This window comes from Panthera onca, chromosome B2 (assembly GCF_046562875.1).
Source record: "Panthera onca isolate mPanOnc1 chromosome B2, mPanOnc1 haplotype 2, whole genome shotgun sequence".
In the NCBI taxonomy this organism is placed as follows: Eukaryota; Metazoa; Chordata; class Mammalia; order Carnivora; family Felidae; genus Panthera; species Panthera onca.
In genome coordinates, this window is record NC_138343.1 from 97,784,469 (window position 1) to 97,804,097 (window position 19,629).

General features: G+C 36.2%; 1 protein-coding gene across 4 annotated transcripts in view; it reads left to right on the forward strand.

Moving 5' to 3' along the window:
- ARMC2 (armadillo repeat containing 2) overlaps positions 1–19,629 on the forward strand; it is a 131,954-nt gene that overhangs the window by 101,972 nt on the left and 10,353 nt on the right. For 2 of the 4 annotated variants that reach the window (XM_078447192.2, XM_078447194.2), the window contains one exon: positions 952–1,367. The exons of 1 other annotated variant lie outside the window; for it this stretch is intronic. In XM_078447192.2, coding sequence (XP_078303318.2) covers positions 952–1,109 — 158 coding nt within the window. In that variant the 3' untranslated portion in view covers positions 1,110–1,367. Of the gene's footprint in view, positions 1–951; positions 1,368–19,629 lie in introns of those variants that run through there. One more of the 4 variants, XR_013555705.2, reaches the window with a different exon arrangement.

A 19,629-nucleotide genomic window follows, 5' to 3' on the forward strand; every position in this document is an offset into this window, starting at 1 on the left:
AGCAAAATATTGGCACAGAACGCTTAGTGGCCGTTTATCTTCCTATTTGGGTTGGATAGACTTTCAGTGTTTACAGAATTCAGGGTGCCCTTGGAATAAGAAGCAAATTAAGGTTGTAATTTTTTTTTTTTTTTTTTTTTTTTTTTTTTACTAGTGCTTTTCTACATTATACGTGGACTCACTTGGGATTCTAATACTACTTCACTACTTCAGATTTTCAAAGTCTCCCACTTTTCACTGTTATTGGTGAGAGCATAGGGGCCTTTACAAAGAAGTACACTGAGGCTGCTTTAAAGCCAGCAAAATTGATTTTCAAATCAAGTGTCAAATTCAACTGTGTTACTTTCTGAAAAGATTTCCTGACTCCTTTTAGATCTGTCAACCACTGAAGTAATTCACTTTTCTAATGTGCAGATAAGGAATATCTATTAATATTTTGTTTCTCCTGAGAAACTGTGATCTGACTTTTGGATGTGGATATAAACACTTGGGGATTAGTTGAAATAAGAGCTCAACTTAATCCAGGATTTTTTTTTTTTTCTTTTGAGAAGATTATTGTCCTTTTTATAGTGAAGAACTACTTTTATACTTTTTTTTTTAATTTTTAAATTTATTTATTTATTTTGAAAGAGAGAGCGAGTGGGGGATGGCAAGAGGGAGAACATGAATCTTCAGCAGGCTCCACAACCAGTGTGGAGCCCAACTCTGGGCTCGATCTCACAAACCGGAATGTCATGATCTGAGCCGAAATCAAGAGTTGGGCACTGGACCACGCAGGTGCCCCAAGAATTACTCCTATAAAAAACAAATGTAACCCCCAAATCATATCTGTGTCATATTGAGATTAGAGATGACCCAGGATGAATTTAACTTATGCCATCAAAATTTAAACTTTAACCAGTAGGATTACATGCCAAAATAATTGCTGTAATTTTAATTTTTTGGGTGCAGATGAAGAACTAGCACTGGATGGCAGTTTTGATCAAGACCTAAAAAACTATCACAAACTCCAGTGGGAAACAGAATTCAAACCTGTGGCCCAGCAGCTCCTGAACCGAATTCAGAGTCATCATACCTTCCTGGAACCACTGCCTATTCCTTCTTTCTAACATGATGTAGATTAACAACAGAAGCAAGAAGTCAGGTCTCCTTCATTCTTACGGAGTGGTAACATGCATGAACATTTGTTTTTCAGTATGGACAAATAGTGGAAGTTTTTCAGATACTGATTTTAGTGAGTAGTCTAAGTATCTTAGAAGAAATAGGCATTTCTTCTCATTAGGTAGGTATTATGGAAAAATGAATATAAATGTGCTCTCTGCTATGAGAAATGTAAGATGAAAATATATTCACAGTTTTTCAAAGTACATGACTTCTTCTTCTATTCTGTATTAAATACTTCGGTTCCAGTCTTAAAATCTGGATTTAACAACTTTGGAATTTAAGTGTTTGTCAGTTCAGTAAGTGAACCGTGCAATGAAGACTCCTAGATTTTGTATCTGGGCAGAACGGTGATCAACACTGTGAGGAACACATCACTACATAACCGTCTGTACTAACTCTTTGTCCTCTAATAATAATTTTCTGGTCAGGTACCAGTATTTTTCTTGTTTTCATGTTAAGAGCGGGAGTAAGCAGAAAAATTTAGAGACACCTGCTTTGGGCAATCTACTCTATTAAATAAGTAAAATAGATGAAAAAGGGAGTATTTTACCTCTTTCTTTTCATTTGAAATAAAATGACTAGACCACACAGTCCTTCTAGTTGTAACTCTCTGTGATTAGGGAGGTGATAGAACATCCTCAAAGGGTATAGGCTTAGGTAAATGGCAGATCTCAGCTTGAATCCTAGCTATCTCCTGTGTGGACCTTGGGCAAGGAACTTAATTTCTTTAACTTCAACTGTAAAATGGGAATAGTAAAATAGGAATGTTTTATTCTAGTGCAGTTTGGGAAAATAACAAAAACATTAAATGGGCAAGTTGCCTAGCACAGTGTCTGATGTGTAAGTAGGTGCTCAATAAATTATAGAATGGTGATGGTAATTTTTTAGTTTACTATTCTTTGCAGGGTAAGTTTGGCCTTTGAAAAAATGATAAAAACCAAAGAAATTGAGATGATTATTCTATATTAGCCAGATGAAGATTTGGAAATAAAAGCAGATGCACTACTCTGCTTGGAGAAAAGCTGTTATGAATGGCTCATCTCTCACCCTACAAAATACCAGGACTAATGGGAAGAGGGCATGTACTCCAGACTGGATGGGCTCTCAAAGACCATTAGAATATAATATCTAAATTTTCAGGAATAAATAGACTTTCCAAGGGCCCTTCTAGTCTGGGCCTAGTCTCTGACAAGGGCTCAGCAAAATCCCCTAGGGACACTTATTGTATACCTTATTGTATAGTCTGAGGGGCTGATCTCTCAAAACCATTTAAGGGTCGGGGCGCCTGGGTGGCGCAGTCGGTTAAACGTCCGACTTCAGCCAGGTCACGATCTCACGGTCCGTGAGTTCGAGCCCCGCGTCAGGCTCTGGGCTGATGGCTCAGAGCCTGGAGCCTGTTTCCGATTCTGTGTCTCCCTCTCTCTCTGTCCCTCCCCCGTTCATGCTCTGTCTCTCTCTGTCCCACAAATAAATAAAAAAACGTTGAAAAAAAAATTTAAAAAAAACAAAAAAAACAAAAAAAAAAAAACCATTTAAGGGTCTAAGTCTTTTTTTTTTTTTTTTTTTTTTTTTTTTAATCCATAGCAGGCCATATATTCTACTTTCACTGAAAAAGATCAAACTATTTCTCCCCCCAAAACAGCTCCCTCAGTATTTATAACTAATATAATAACTCATGGTGGAATACCATTATTCCTATTCTCCATATAAACTCTTCACCCTCACACTCATGTGCAAGCTGGACCTTTTGGAACCACCTATCTGCCTTCCCCTTCACTTTTTAAAAATATTTTTTTAGGGATCTCTATACTGTACATGAAGCTCAAAATCACAGCCCTGATATCAAGAGTCACATGCTCTACTGACTGAGCCAGGCACCCTTGTTGTTTTTTTTTTTAAGTGATTAAAAAAAACACATAAAATTTACCATACTATTTTTAAGTGTACAGTTTAGTAGTGTTAGTTATATTCACATTGCTCTGCAAAAGAGCTCTAGAACTTTTTCATCTTGCAAAACTAAAACTATATTCATTAAAAAAAAAAATCCCCATTTCCTCTTCCCCCCAGCTCCTAGCAACCACCCTTCTACTTTCTGTTTCTATGAATTTGATTAGATACCTCACATAAGTGGAATCATACGATACTTGTCTTTTTGTACTGGCTTATTTAACTTAGCATAATGTCCTCAAAGTTGATTCTTGTTGAAGCATGTGACAGGATGTTCTTCCTTTTTAAAGCTGAATAATATTTCCTTGTATGTATACGCCACATTTTGTTTATCCAGTCATCCATCAGTGGACATTTGGGTTGCTTGTACCTCATAGCTATTGTGAATAATTCTGCTGTGAACATGGTGTGTAAATAGCTCTTTGAGATCCTCCTCCTTTCAACTCTTTTGGGTATATACCCAGAAGTGGAATTACTGGATCGTATAGTAGTTCTATTTTTAATTTGGGGGGAATGTCTATAATGTTTTCCATTGAGGCTCCACCATTTTACATTACCACCAACAGTGCACAAAGGTTCAAATTTCTTCATATCTTTGCCAATGCTTGTGATTTGTTTTTTATAGTAATCATCATAATGGGTGTAAAGTGATAATGTCATTGTGGTTTTTATTTGCATTTCTCTAATAGTCAGTGATGTTGAGTGTATTTTCATCTGTTTGTTGACTGTTTATATATCATTCCTGGATTAATGTCCATTCAAGTCCTTTGCCCATTTTTTAGTCGGTCTGTTTGGGTTTTTTGTTGTTGAGTTGAAGGAGTTCTTTATATATTCTGGTTATTAATCCCTTATCAAGTATATGATTTACAAATATTTTCCCTCCTTCCATAGGTTGTCTTTTCCCTGTTGATTGTGCCTTTTGATGCACAGAAGTTTTTTGTTTGTTTTTATGTATGGCTGTCATGGGGCTCAAACTCATGACCCCAAAATTAAGAGTCACATGTTCTACTGACTGAACAAGCCAGGTGCCCCATTGATACACAGAAGTTTTTAAGTTTGATGTAGTTCCATTGGTCTATTGTTTCTTTTGCCTTTGCTTTTGGTGTTATATCCAATAAATCATTGACAAACCCAATGCCCTGAAGCTTTTTCCCTATGTTTTCTCCTAGGAGTTTTATAGTTCTTATATGTAGGTATTTAATACATTTAATTAATTTTTGTGTATGGTATAAAGTAAGGGTCCAACTTCATTCTCTTGCATGTGGATATCTAGTTTTCTGAGCACCATTTATTAAAGTGATTGTCTTTTCCTCATTGAACAGTCCTGGCACGCTTGTGCTTAATTTGACCATACACATGAGGGTTTATTTCTGGGCTCTCTGTTCTATTCCATTGCTCTGTATGTCTGTCTTTATGTCAGTACCACACTGCTTTGATTACTATAGCTTTGTAATGTATTTTTAAATCAGGACATGTGAGACCTCCAACTTTTTTTTTTTTAATGCAAGTATAGTTGACCTACAATATTATATTAGCTTCATGTGTACAACATAATGATTCAACAATTATTTACATTACAAAATGCTCACCAAAATAAATGTAGTTACCATCTGTCATCATACAAAGTTACTAATAACATCATTGACTATATTACCTATGTTGTACTTTTCATCCCCATAAGTTCTTTATAACTGGAGGTTTGTACCTCTTAATCCCTTTTACCTACCTTGCCCATACTCCCATGTCCTCATCTCTGGCAGTTGCCAGATTGTTCTCTGTATTTATTAGTCTGTTTCTGTTTTTTATTTGCTTGTTCACTTGTTTTTTAGATTCCACATATAAGTGAAATCATACAGTATTTGTCTTTCTCTGTCTGATTTATTTCACTTAGCATAATACCCTTTAGGTCCATCCATGTTGCTGCAAATAGCAAGATTTCATTTTTTTTTTACTGCCCACTAATATTCCATTGTGTATATATACCACATCTTCTTTATTCATCTATCAGTGGATGCTTAGGTTGCTTCCATAACTTGGCTACTGTAAACAATGCTGCAATAAACATAGGGGTGCATATATCTTTTCAAATTAGTGTTTTCTTTTTCTTTGAGTAAATACCCAGTAGTGGAATTACTTGATTGTATGACATTTCTATTTTTAATTTTTTAAGGAACCTCTGTACTGCTTCACATAGTGACTGCACCAATTTACATTCCCCAAAGTGCATGAGGGTCCCCTTTTCTCCCCATCTTTGCCAACATTTGTTAGTTCTCGTCCTTTTGATAATAGCCATTCTGTGTGGTATGAGGTGCTATCTCATTGTTTTGATTTAGATTTTCCTGATTAGTGGTGTTGAGCATCTTTTCATGTGTCTGTTGGCCATTTGTGTGTCTTTGGAAAGATGTCTGTTCAGGTCCTCTGCCCATTATTAAATCAGATTCTTTGTGTTTTGTTTTTTGTTTGTTTGTTTGGTGTTGAGTTGTAGGAGTTCTTTATATATTTTGGATATTAACCCCTTACTGGACATAGCATTTGCAAGTGTCTTCCCCAATCAGTATGTTGTTTTGTGTTCATGGTTTCCTTCACTGTGCAAAAGCTTTTTAGTTTGATATAGTCCAACAGTTTATTTTTGCTTTTGTTTCCCTTGCCTAAAGAGACCAATCCAGAAAAATATTACTAAGACTGACATCCATGAGTTTACTGCCTATATTTTCTTTTAGGAGTTTTATGGTTTCAGATTTTACATTTAGGTCTTTAATCTATTTTGAGTCTATTTTTGTGTATGGTGTAAGAAAGTGGTCCAGTTTTATTCTTTTGCATGTAGCTGTCCAGTTTTCACAACACCATTTATTGAAGAGACTGTCTTTTCCCCACTGTATATTCTTGCCTCCTTTGTCATGGGTTAATTAACCATATAATTGTGGGTTTATTTCTGGGCTCTCTATTCTGTTCTGTTAGGATCTAAGTGTCTGTTTTTGTGCCAGTTCCACATTGTTTTGATTACTTTGTAGTGTAGTTTGAATCTGAGGTTGTGATACCTCTAGCTTTGTTCTTCTCAAGATTGATTTGGCTATTTGGGATCTTTTGTGGTTCCACAGAAATTTTAAGATTTTTTTCTTTTAGTTCTGTGAAAAATAATATTGTTATTTTGATAGAAATTGCATTGAATCTGTAGATTGCTTTGGTAATGTGGACATTCTAATAATATCCTTCCAGTTCATGAGCATGGTATGTCTTTCTATTTATTTGTACTGTCTTCAGTTTTTTTCATTAACATCTTATAGTTTTCAAGGTACATATCTTTCACCTAGGTATTTTATTCTTTTTGATGCAATTGTAAATAGGATTGTTTCTTAATTTCTCTTTCTGCTATTTTGTTATTAGTGTATAGTATTGCAACAGATTTCTGCATATTAATTTTGTATCTTGCAACTTTACTGAACTCATTTATTAGTTATACTAGGTTTTTGGTGAAGTCTTTAGGCTTTTCTATATATGGTATCATATCCTCTGAAAATAGTGATAGTTTTACTTTTTCCTTACCAATTTGGGTGGGTGCCTTTTATTTGTTGTCTGATTGCTGTGGCTAGAGACCTCCAGTACTATATTGAATGAAAGTGATGAAAGTGAACATCTTTGTCTTGTTCCTAGTCTTGGAGGAAAAGGTTTCAATTTTTCACCATTGAGTATGTTAGCTGTCGGTTTGTCATATATGGCTTTTAATATCTTGAGGGATGTTCCCTCTACACCCTCTTTGTTGAGCGTTTTTAATCATGAACAGGTGTTGAATTTTGTCAGATGCTTTTTATGCAGCTACTGAGATGATTGTATATATATTTTTTTATCGTTCATTTTAATATGGTGTGTCATGTTGACTGATTTGCAGATATTGAATATCCTTGCATCCTGAAATAAATTCCACTTGATGGTGATAAGTGAGACTTTATAAATGTATTTTTGAGTTCAGTTTGCCAAAATTTTGCTGAGGATATTTGCATTCATGTTCATCAGGGATATTGGTCTGTAATTTTATTTTTTTTGTAGTGTCTTTGTCTGGTTTTGGTATAACGGTAATGCTGGCCTTATAGAATGATTCTGTGTCTCCCTCTCTCTGACCCTCCCCTGTTCATGCTCTGTCTCTCTCTCTCTCTCTCTCAAAAATAAATAAACGTTAAAAAAAAAAAATAAAAGCACTACATTTTTACCCCATGCACGTTTTACCCCATGTGTGTATATGATATCATGTTTTACATATTTTTATTTCATGTATCCTTAACTAATTTTTATAGATATAATTGTACAACTTTTTATCTTTTCCACCTATATGCTAGTTTTATAAGTGATTGATCTATATCTTTATATGTTTGCTTTTACTGGTGAATTTTTTTCTTCCATAATTTTCTAACTTCTAAGTATGACCTTTTCATTTCCATTTAAATGTGCCCTTCTGGGGTGCTTCAGGGGCTCAGTTCATTGACCATCCGACTTCAGCTCAGGTCATGATCTCACGGTTCATGGGTTTGAGACTTGCATGGGGCTCTGTGCTGACAGCTCAGAGTCTGGAGCCTACTTCAGAGTCTGTGTCTCCCTCTCTCTCTGCCCCTACCCTGTGCACACTGTGTGTGTCTCTCTCTCAAAGATAAATAAACATTAAAAACAAAATCAAAATAAAATTTAAAAAAATTAAGATGTCCTTTTAACATTTCTTCTAATGTTTAGTGGTGATGAACTCTGACTTTTGTCTGGGAAACTCTATCTCTCCTTCAATTCTGAATGATAACCTCACCAGGTGGAGTATTCTTGGCTGTAGGATTTTTTCCTTTCAGCACTGACTAGATCATGCCACTCACTCCCTTCTGGCCTGCGGAGTTTCTGTTGAAAAACCAGCTGATAGCCTTATAGGATTTCCCTTATAACTATTTTCTTTTCTCTTGCTGCTTTTAAGATTCTCTCCTTATCTTTAATTTTTGACATTTTAATTTTTATATGTCCTGGTATGGACCTCCTTGGGTTCAACTTGTTTGAGGTGCTCTGTGATTCTTAGACTTGGATGTCTGCCTCCTTCCTCATGTTGGGGAAGTTTTCAGCTATTATTTCTTCAAACAAGTTTTCTGTTCCTTTATTTCCTCTCTTCTCCTTCTGGGACCCCTATAATGCAAATGTTATTATTTTTGATGTTGTTGCAGAGTTGCCTTAGCATATCCTCATTTAAAAAATTTTTTTTCTTCTTGCTGTTCAGCACGGATGTTTTCCATTACTCTGTCTTCCAGATCACTGATCCGTTCTTCTCTATCCTTTAATCTGTTGATTTCCTCTAGGGTATTTTTCATTTCAGTTATTATATTCTTCAGCTCTGATTGGTTCTTTTTTTAATATTTTCTATCTCCTTGTTGAAGTTCTCACTGAGTTCATCTACTCTTGTCTTAAATCTGTTAAGTATCTTTATGACCATTCCTTTGATTTCTTTATCAGATAGATTGCTTACCTCTATTTTGCTTAGTTCTTTTTCTGAGCTTTTTGTCTTATTCTTTTACTTAGAACATATTCGTCTGTGTCCTCATTTTGTCTAACTCTCTGTGTTTGTTTCTATGTATTAGGTAGGTTAGCTACATCTCCTGGTCTTGAAAAGAGTGACCTTATGTAGACAGTGAGTGTCCTGTGGGGCACAGTAGCACAATCCTCCCTGGTCACCAGAAGCAGGTGCTCTTGGGTGTCCCCTGTGTGGGCTGCATGTGCCCTCCCATTATGACACAACTGCTGTGTGCACACTGGTGGGCAGGGTTGGTTCCCGGGGTGGGTGACTACAATGACTGGCATAACTATTACAGGTGCACTGGTGGACAGACCTCCCCCCACCAGAGTGACTGGCTGCTGACTGGCATGACCATTGTGAGCATGCTGGTGGGTGAGGCTCTCCAATTTCTTAGGGAAGGATTTGCTTTGGAAGGGTACCAGTCTTGCCAGGGCTGCCTACAGGGTTTGGGGGGGCACTAGTGACTCTGGGGGGATGCTGGTCCCAACTCAGGTGTGGTGGGACAGGAGCTAATTTCGGAGGGGTGCCTACTTGAGGTTTCTCCTCAGAGAAACTCCAGGGCACCATGAGCAGTGCTAGCAAGGCAGATGGAAAACAATAGAACTGGCTCCTCCCAGCTTCTGGCCAGCTAGGCTGAAGGTAGGCAAGAAAAATGGTGCCAATTTGCATTTCTGTTCCTGGAGAAAGCTCCTACATATGCCTGCCTCTCTGGCACATACCATAAAATTAGTTAATCTCCTTCATGCATAATCCAAGCAATTTTAAACTGCTGTTTTTGTGCTGGATTTTAGAAAGAGTGATATAGCACTGGCCCTTTAAGAGCCAAGTCTCTGTTTCCTATAGCCTTCCAGCTCTCCTGGAGTTAAGCCTCACTGATTTTCAAGTCCATTTGTTATGAGTGCTTGTTTCCTTAGTGCAAGTCTTCAGGGCCAGGATGTCCAGTGTGGGGCTTAGTCTGTTTACTCTTCAGGGAGGACATCGGCACCTGTGATATCCCTCCTGCTATGGATGGCTGTCTTGGAGGTTTCATTCCTGACCACGTCTCTTCTCCTACCTTTCTCACTGTGGTTTCTTCTTTATGTGTTTAAGTGTCACAGATGTATTCTGCCATTCTTCATGTTGTTTTGAGGGTGAGTTGCATTATATGTAGCTATTGCCATGATACGTCCACGGGAGGAGGTAAGGTCAAGACCCCTTCACTCTGCCATCTTCCTGGAATAAACCTACTTTGTTCTTTCTCAAGAGTGTTTTGGCTTTTGGGGGTCTTCTGAGACTTCATATGAATTTTAGGATGGATTTCTCTATTCTTGCAAAAAATGGCATTTTTGAAAAGATTACATTAAATCTGTAGATTTAACAATATCCTGAAGTCTTTCAATCCAAGAACACAAGATGTCTTTCCACTTATTTGTGTCTTCTTTAATTTCTCACAGAAGTTTAATTGTAGTTTTCCATGTACAAATCCTTCATCTTGGTGAAACTTCTATTTATTCTTTTCGATGCTATTGTAATGGAACTGTTTTCTTAATTTCCTTTTCAGATTGTTCATTTTTAGTGTATAAAAATGCAATGGATTTTTGCGTGTTGATTTTGTATCTTGCAACTTTGCTGAATTTACTAGTTCTAATAGGTGTGTGTGTGTGTGTGTGTGTGTGTGTGTGTGTGTGTGTGCGTGTGATCTCTAGGGTTTCCTGCATATAAGATCATGTCACTTACAAACAGATAATTTGACTCTTCCTTTCCAATTTGAATACCGTTTCTTTTTCTTAACTAATGGTCCTGGCTAGGACTTTGAAAACAATGTTGAATAGAAGTGGTGAAAGTAGGGATCCTTGTCGTATTCCTGATCTTATAAGAAAAGTTTCAGTCTTTTCATTGAATGTGATGTTAGTTATAGGCCTTTCACATATGGGCTTTATTATATTCAGATAGTTTCCTACTAATTCTACTTTGTTGAGTGTTTTTAATCATGAAAGGGTGTTAAATTTGTAAAATGCTTTTTCTGAATTAAGATAATCTTTTTTTTTTTTTTTTGGTCCTTCCTTCATTCTGTTAATGTGGTGGATTGCATTGATCATTTGTTGTGTGTTGAACCATCCTTGCATTCCAGGAAGAAATCCTATTTCACACTTTTGATGTGCTGTTGAATTTTTTTTGCTAGATTTTGTTCAGGATTTTTGCATCAGTATTCATCAGGGATATTGGTCTATAGTTCTCTGTAATGTCTTTTTTTTTTTTTTTAATTCCAGTTAGTTAACATACAATGTTATATTAGTTTCAGGTGTACATAGCAATTCAGCATTTCTATACATCACCCAATTCTCATCAAGGAAGTGCACTCCTTAATCCCCATCACCTATTTAACTCATCTGCCTACCCATCTCCCTTCTGGTTTGTTCTCTATAATTAAGAGTCTGTTTCTTTTCTTTCTTTTTTTTTAAATTTTTTATTTTTTTAAATATACATCCAAATTAGTTAGCTAATGTAGTGCAACAATGATTTCAGGAGTAGATTCCTTAGTGCCCCTTACCCATTTAGCCCATCCCCCCTCCCACAACTCTTCCAGTAACCCTCAGTTTGTTCTCCATATTTGTGAGTCTCTTCTGTTTTGTCCCCCTCCCTGTTTTTATATTATTTTTGTTTCCCTTCCCTTATGTTCATCTGTTTTGTCTCTTGAAGTCCTCATATGAATGAAGTCATATGATTTTTGTCTTTCTTTGACTAATTTCACTTAGCAGAATACCCTCCAGTTCCATCCACATAGTTTCAAATGGCAAGATTTCATTATTTTTGATTGCCAAGTAATACTCCATTGTGTGTGTGTGTGTGTGTGTGTGTGTGTGTGTATCTATATGTATATGTATGTGTGTATATATATATATATATATATATATATATATATATGTCACATACATATATGTATATATATGTATATATATATATATATATATATATATATATATATATATATATATATCACTTCTTCTTTATCCATTCATCCATTGATGGACATTTGGGCTCTTTCCATACTTTGGCTATTGTTGATAGTGCTGCTATAAACATGGGGGTGCATATGTCTCTTCAAAACAGCACACCTGTATCACCTGAATAAATGCCTACTAGTGCAATTGCTAAGTTGTAAGGTAGTTCTATTTTTAGTTTTCTGAGGAACCTCCATACTGTTTTCCAGAGTGGCTGCAGCAGCTTGCATTCCCACCAACAGTGCAAAAGAGATCCTCTTTCTCCGCATCCTCACCAGCATCTGTTGTTACCTGAGTTGTTAATGTTAGACATTCTGACTGGTGTAAGGTGGTATCTCATTGTGGTTTTGATTTGTATTTCGCTGATGATGAGTGATGTTGAGCATTTTTTCATGTCGGTTGGCCATCTGGATGTCTTCTTTGGAGAAGTGTCTATTCATGTCTTTTGCCCATTTCTTCACTGGATTATTTGGAGGGGGGGGTTTTGGGTGTTGAGTTTGATAAGTTCTTTATAGATTTTAGATACTAACCCTTTATCTGATATGTCATTTGCAAATATCTTCTCCCATTCTGTCAGTTGCCTTTTAGTTTTGCTGATTGTTTCCTTCACTGTGCAGAAGTTTTTATTTTGATGAGGTCCCAGTAGTTCATTTTTGCTTTTGTTTCCCTTGCCTCTGGAGACATGTTGAGTAAGAAGTTGCTGTGGCCAAGGCCAAAGAGGTTTTTGCCTGCTTTTCTCCTCAAGGATTTTGATGGCTTCCTGTCTTACTTTTAGAACTTTCATTAATTTTAAGCTTATTTTTGTGTATGGTGTAAGAAAGTGGTCCAGGTTCATTCTTCTGCATGTCGCTGTCCAGTTTTCCCAGCACCATTTGCTGAAGAGACTGTCTTTATTCCATTGTATATTCTTTCCTGCTTTGTCAAAGATTAATTGGCCATACGTTTGTGGGTCCATTTCTGGGTTCTCTATTCTATTCCATTGATCTGAGTGTCTGTTCTTATGCCAGTACCATACTGTCTTGATGATTACAGCTTTGTAGTATAGCTTGAAGTCCGGGATTGTGATGCCTCCTGATTTGGTTTTCTTTTTCAAGATTGCTTTGGCTATTCGGGGTATTTTCTGGTTCCATACAAATTTTAGGATTGTTTGTTCTAGCTCTGTGAAGAATGATGGTGTTATTTTGATAGGGATTGCATTGAATATATAGATTGCTTTGGGTAGTATCAACATTTTAACAATATTCTTCCTATCCAGGAGCATGGAATTTTTTTCCATTTTTTTTTTTTTTTTTTTTTTTGGTGTGTGTGTGTGTCTTCTTCAATTATTTCATAAGCTTTCTAGTTTTCAGTGTATAGATTTTTCACCTCTTTGGTTAGATTTATTCCTAGGTATTTTATGGGTTTTGGTGCAACTGTAAATGGGATCAATTCCTTGATTTCTCTTTCTGTCACTTCATTGTTGGTGTATAGGAATGCAACCGATTTCTGTGTGTTGATTTTATATCCTGCAACTTTGCTGAATTTATGAATCAATTATAGCAGTGTTTTGGTGGAATCTTTTGGGTTTTTCATATAGAGTATCATGTCATCTGCGAAGAGTGAAAGTTTGACCTCCTCCTGGCCGATTTGGATGCCTTTTATTTCTTTGTGTTGTCTGATTGCAGAGGCTAAGACTTCCAATACTATGTTGAATAACAGTGGTGAGAGTGGACATCCCTGTCTTGTTCCTGACCTTAGGGGGAAAGCTCTCAGTTTTTCCCCATGGAGGATGATATTAGCTGTGGGTCTTTCATATATGGCTTTTATGATCTTGAGGTATGTTCTATTCCTACTTTCTTGAGGGTTTTTATCAAGAAAGTATGCTGTATTTTGTCAAATGCTTTCTCTGCATCTATTGAGAGGATCATATGGTTCTTGTCCTTTCTTTTATTAACATGATGTATCATATTGATTGATTTGTGGATATTGAACCAGCCCTACATTCCAGGTATAAATCCCACTTTATCATGTTGAATAATTTTTTTAATGCATTGTTGGATCTGGTTAGGTAGTATCTTGTTGAGGACTTTTCATCCATGTTCATCAGGGAAATTGGTCTATAGTTCTCCTTTTTAGTGGGGTCTCTTGTCTGGTTTTGGAATCAAGGTAATGCTGGCTTCATAGAAAGAGTTTGGAAGTTTTCCTTCCATTTCTATTTTTTAGAACAGCTTTAAAAGAATAGGTGTTAACTCTTCCTTAAATGTTTGGTAGAATTCCCCTGGAAAGCCATCTGGCCCTGGACTCTTGTTTTTTGGGAGATTTTTTATTACTAATTCGATTTCCTTACTGGTTATTGGTCTGTTCAAATTTTCTATTTCTTCCTGTTTCAGTTTTGGTAGTGTATATGTTTCTAGGAATTTGTCCATTTCTTTCAGATTGTCCATTTTATTGGCATATAATTGCTCATAAGGAGTCTGTTTCTTGATTTGTCTCTCTCTCTCTCTGTTACTTTTTCTCTTTGCTTGTTTCATTTCTTAAATTCCACATGAGTGAAATCGTATTTTTCTTTCTGTGAACTGACTTATTGCACTCAGCATTATACTCTCTAGCTCCATCCATGTTGATGCAAATGTCAAGATTTCATTCTTTTTTTTTTTTTTTTTTAATTTTTTTTTTTTTTAACGCTTATTTATTTTTGAGACAGAGAGAGACAGAGCATGAACGGGGGAGGTCAGAGAGAGAGGGAGACACAGAATCTGAAACAGGCTCCGGGCTCCGAGCTGTCAGCACAGAGCCCGATGCGGGGCTCGAACTCATGGACCGCGAGATCGTGACCTGAGCCGAAGTCGGCTGCCCAACTGACTGAGCCACCCAGGCGCCCCAAGATTTCATTCTTTTTAATGACCGAGTAATATTACATTGTGTGTGTGTGTGTGTGTGTGTGTGTGTGTGTGTGTATATATATGTATAAGTATATATATGTATATGTGTATATACATATATATGTATACACACACACACACACCACATCTTTATCCACTCATCAGCCAGTGGACATTTGGGCTCTTTCCCTAATTTGGCTATTATAAAGCTGCTATAAATATAGTGGTGCATGTATCCCTTTGAATTAGTGTTTTTGTATTCTTGGGGTAAATACTCAGTAGTATGATTGCTGGATTGTAGGGTAGTTCTATTTTTAACTTCTTGAGACGACTCCATACTGTTTCCTCAAGTGACTGCACCAGCTTGCATTCCCACCGACAGTGTAAGAGTGTTCCCCTTTCTCCACATCCTCACCAACACCTGTTATTTTTTTTATGTTGTTGATTTTAACTATTCTGACAGATGTGAGGTGATATCTCTTTGTAGTTTTGATTCCATTTCCCTGATGATAAGTGATGATGAGCACTTTTTCATGTGGCCATCTGGATGTCTTTGGAGAACTATCTGTTCATGTTTTCTGCCTATTTTTAAGTAGGATTATTTGTTTTCTGGGTGTTGAGTTGTAGAAGTACTTTATATATTTTGGATACTAACCCTTTATCAGATATGTCACTTGCAAATGTATTTTCCCATTCTGTAGGTTGCCTTTTAGTTTTGTTGATTGTTACCTTTGCTGTGCAGAAGTTTTTTATTTTGATACAATCCCAATAGTTTATTTTTGCTTTTGTTTCCCTTGCCTCAGGAGATGTACCAAAAAGAAGTTGCTACATCTAATGTCAAAGAAGTTACTACCTGTGTTCTTTCTCTAGGATTTTAATGGTTTCCTGTCTCACATTTAGGTCTTTAATCCATTTTAAATTTATTTTTGTGTATGGTGTAAGAAAGTGGTTCAGTGTCATTCTTTTGCATGTTGCTGTCCAGTTTTTCCAACACCATTTGTTGAAGAGACCACTTTTTTCCCATTGGATATTCTTTCCTGCTTTGTCGAAGATTTAATTGGCCATATAATTGTGGGTTTATTTCTGGATTTTTTGGCCTTTCCCATTGATCTATTTGTCTATTTTTGTGCACTGTATTTGCCACCAGCTTTGCTCTTCTTTTTCAAGATTGCTTTGGCTATTTGCGGTCTTTTGTGGTTCCATACAAATTTTAGGATTGTTTGTTCTAGTACTATGAAAAATGCTGTTAGTATTTTGATAGGGATTACATTAAATCTGTAGATTACTTTGGGTAGTATAGACATTTTAACAATACTTAACAATATAGATATTTTAACAATATTCTTCCAATCCATGAGCATGGAATGTCTTTCCATTTCTTTGTGTTATGTTCAATTTCTTTAATCAGTGTTTTATGGTTTGTAGAGTACAAGTCTTTCACCTCTTTGTTTAGATTTATTCCTAGGTATCTTATTATTTTTGGTGTAATTGTAAATGGGATTGTTTTCTTAATTTCTCTTTCTGCTGCTTTGTTATTGTTGTATAGAAATGTGATAGATTTCTGTTGATTGATTTTGTATCCTGCAACTTTACTGAATTTATCAGTTCTAGCAATTTTTTGGTGGAGTCTTTTGGGTTTTCTATATTAGTATCATGTCATCTACAAATAGTGAAAATTGTACTTCTTCCTTACCAATTTGGATGTCTTTTACTTCTTTTGTTGTCTATTTGCTGTGGCTAATACTTCAATACTATGTTGAATGAAGTGGTGACAGTGGACATCCTTGTCTTGTTCTTGACCTTACGGAAAAGGCTCTCAGTTTTTCCTCATTTTTTAAAAAGTTTATTTTTGAGAGAGGGGTGGAGCAGAGAGAAAGGGAGAGAACCCTAAGCAGGATTCTTGTGCTGACAGCATGGAGCCTGATGCAGGGCTTGATCCTATGACCCTGGAATCATGACCTAGGCTGAAATCAAGAGTTGGACGTTTAACTGAACCACCCAGGTGCCTCTCAGTTTTTCCCCACTGAGGATGATGTTAGCTGTGGGTTTTCATGGATGGCCTTTATTGAGATATATTCCCTTTAAACCTACTTTGTTGAGGGTTTTTATCATGAAAGGATGTTGCACCTTGTAAAAATGTTTTTCCTGCATTTGTTGAAATGATCATGTGGATCTTATCTTTTCCGTTATTGACGTGATATATTGCATTAATTTGCAAATATTGAATCATCTTTGCAACCCAGGAATAAATCCCACTTGATTGTGGTGAATTATTTTTTAAATGTATTATTGGACTGGGTTTGTTAGTATTTTGTTGAGGATTTTTGCATCTATGTTCATCAGAGATATTAGCCTGTAGTTCTGGTTTTTTGCGGTGTCATTATCGGGTTTTGGTATTAGGGTAATGCTGACCTCATGGAATGAATTTGGAAGTTTTCCTTTCGTTTCTAAGACTATGGAATAGGTTGAACAGAATAGATATTAGCTCTTCTGTTTGGTAGAATTCATCTGTAAAGCTGTCTGGTCCTGGACTTTTGTTTTTTGGTTATTTTTTGATTACTGATTCAATTTCTTTGCTGATTATCAGTCTGTTCAAATTTTCTATTTCTTTCTGTTTCAGTTTGGTAGTTTGTATGTTACTAGGAATTTATCAATTTTTTTCCAGTTTGTCCCATTTGTTGACACATAGTTTTTCATAATATTCTCTTATGATGTTATTGTATTTCTGTGGTGTTATTTCTCCTTTCTCGTTTGTGATTTTATTTGGGTCCTTTCTCTTTTTTCTTGCTAAGTCTGGCCAGAAGTTTATCAATTTTATTGGTTTTTTTTTCAAAGAATCATCTCCTGGTTTCATTGATTGTCCTATTGTTTTTTTAGCTTTTATATCATCAATTGCTGCTCTATTTTTATTTTTTCATTCTGCTGGTTTTATGTTATTTTTTAATTTTTTTTTAATGTTTTATTTTTGAGACAGAGCATGAGTGGGAGAGGAGCAGAGAGAAAGGGAGACAACAGAATCCGAAGCAGATTCCAGGCTTTGAGCTGTCAGCACAGAGCCCAACATGGGGCTTGAACCCATGAACTGTGAGGTCATGACTGGAGCCAAAGTTGGACGCTTAACCAACTGAGCCACCCAGGCGCCCCTGGTTTTATGTTTTGTTCTTTTTATAGCTCCTTTAGGTGCAAGGTTAGGTTGTTTATTTGAGATTTTTCTTGTTTCTTGAGGTAGGCCTGTATTGCTATAGTCTTCCTTTAAAAACTTCTTTTGCTGCATCTCAGAGGTTTTGGACCATTGTGTTTTCATTTTCATTTGTTTCCATGTACTTTTTCATTTTGTCTTTTATTTCCTGGTTGACCCATTCATAGTTTGGTAGCATGTTATTTAACCTCCATGTGTGTGTTCTCAATTTTTTCTTGTGATTGATTCCTAGTGTCATAGTGTTGTGGTCAGAAAAAATTTTCAATCTTGAAATTTGTTCAGGTTTGTTTTGTGGGCTAACATGTGTGATCTATTCTGGAGAATGTTCCATGTGCGCTTGAAAAGAACATGTATTCCATTTTAGGATGGAATGTTCTGAAAATATCTGTTAAATCCATTTGTTCCGGTGTGTCATTCAAAGCCATTATTTCCTTGTTGAGTTTCTGTTTAGATCTGTCCATTGTTGTATGTGGGATGTTAAAGTCCCCTACTATTGTATTACTATTGATTAGTTCCTTTATGTTTTTTATTAACTGTGTTATGTATTTGGGCACTCCTATGTTGGGTGCATAAATATTTACAATTGTTATGTCGTCTTGTTGGATTGCCCCCTTTATTGATATATAGTGTCCTTCTTTGTCTTTTGTTAGTTTTATTTTTACTAAAATTTTTTTTAACATTTATTTATTTTTTGAGAGACAGAGACAGAGTGTGAGCCAGGGAGGGGCAGAGAGAGAAGGAGACACAGAACCCAAAGCAGACTCCAGGCTCTGAACTGTCAGCACAGAGCCTGATGTGAGGCTCGGACCCATAAGCTGTGAGATCATGACCTGAGCCAAAGCTGGACACTTAACTGAGCCACCCAGGCACCCCTGTTACAGTCTTTGTTTTAAAACAAAATCTACTTTGTTGTATATAAGAATTGCTATCCAGCTTTCTTTTGACATCCTTTGGCATGATAGATGTTTCTCTATCCTTTCAATATGCAGGTGTCTTTAGGTTTAAAATGAGTCCCTTGTATGTAGCATATAGATGGGCCTTTTTTTTTCCTTTATCCATTCTGTCATCCTGTGTCTTTTGATTGGACTATTTACATTCAAAGTAATTACTGATTTATTGATGTATTTGTTGTCATTTCATTACTTGTTTTGTGGTTGCTTCTGAAGATTTCTCTGATCCTTTTTTGTCTTTCTCCCTTTCATGTTTTGCTGCTTTTCCTTAGTGATATATTTGGATTTCTTCATCCTTTTTCTTTGCATATTAGTATTTTTTGATACATAGTTACCATTGGGTTTGTATATAACTTCTTCTGCATATAGCAGTCTATATTAAGTTGATGGTCATTTGAACTCATTCTTTTCTCCTCCCCATGTTTTAGGTATATGTTATATCCTTTTTTCATTAGTTCCTTGACTGATTTTTTACAGAAATATTCATTTTTATGGCTTTTGTGTTTCCCACCTCTACACTGTCACTTTTTGTCTCTCCCTTTTTTTTTTTTTTGAAAGAGCCCAAAAGTGGTGGGGAGGGGCAGAAGGAGAGAGAGAATCTTAAGCAGGCTCTATCCTGAGTGTAGAGCCTGACGTGGAGCTCAGTTCCACCACCCTGGGATCATGAGCCAAAATCAAGAGTCAGATGCTCAAACGACTAAGCTACCCAGGTGCCCCTTGTCTCTTCCTTCCAAAGAGTCCCTTTTAATATTTCTTGTAGAGCTGGTTTAGTTGCCATGAAGTTCTTTAGTTTTTATTTGGGTAACTTTTTATGTTTCCTTCTATTCTGAATAATAGCCTTGCTGGATACAGTATTCTTGGCTGTAGATTTTTCCCATTTAGCACTTTGAATATACCATGCTACTCCCTCTGGCTTACAAAGTTTCTGTTGAAAAATCTCCTGGTTTAAAAAAAAAAAAAAATCTCCTGGTAGCCTTATGGGTTTTCCCTTGTA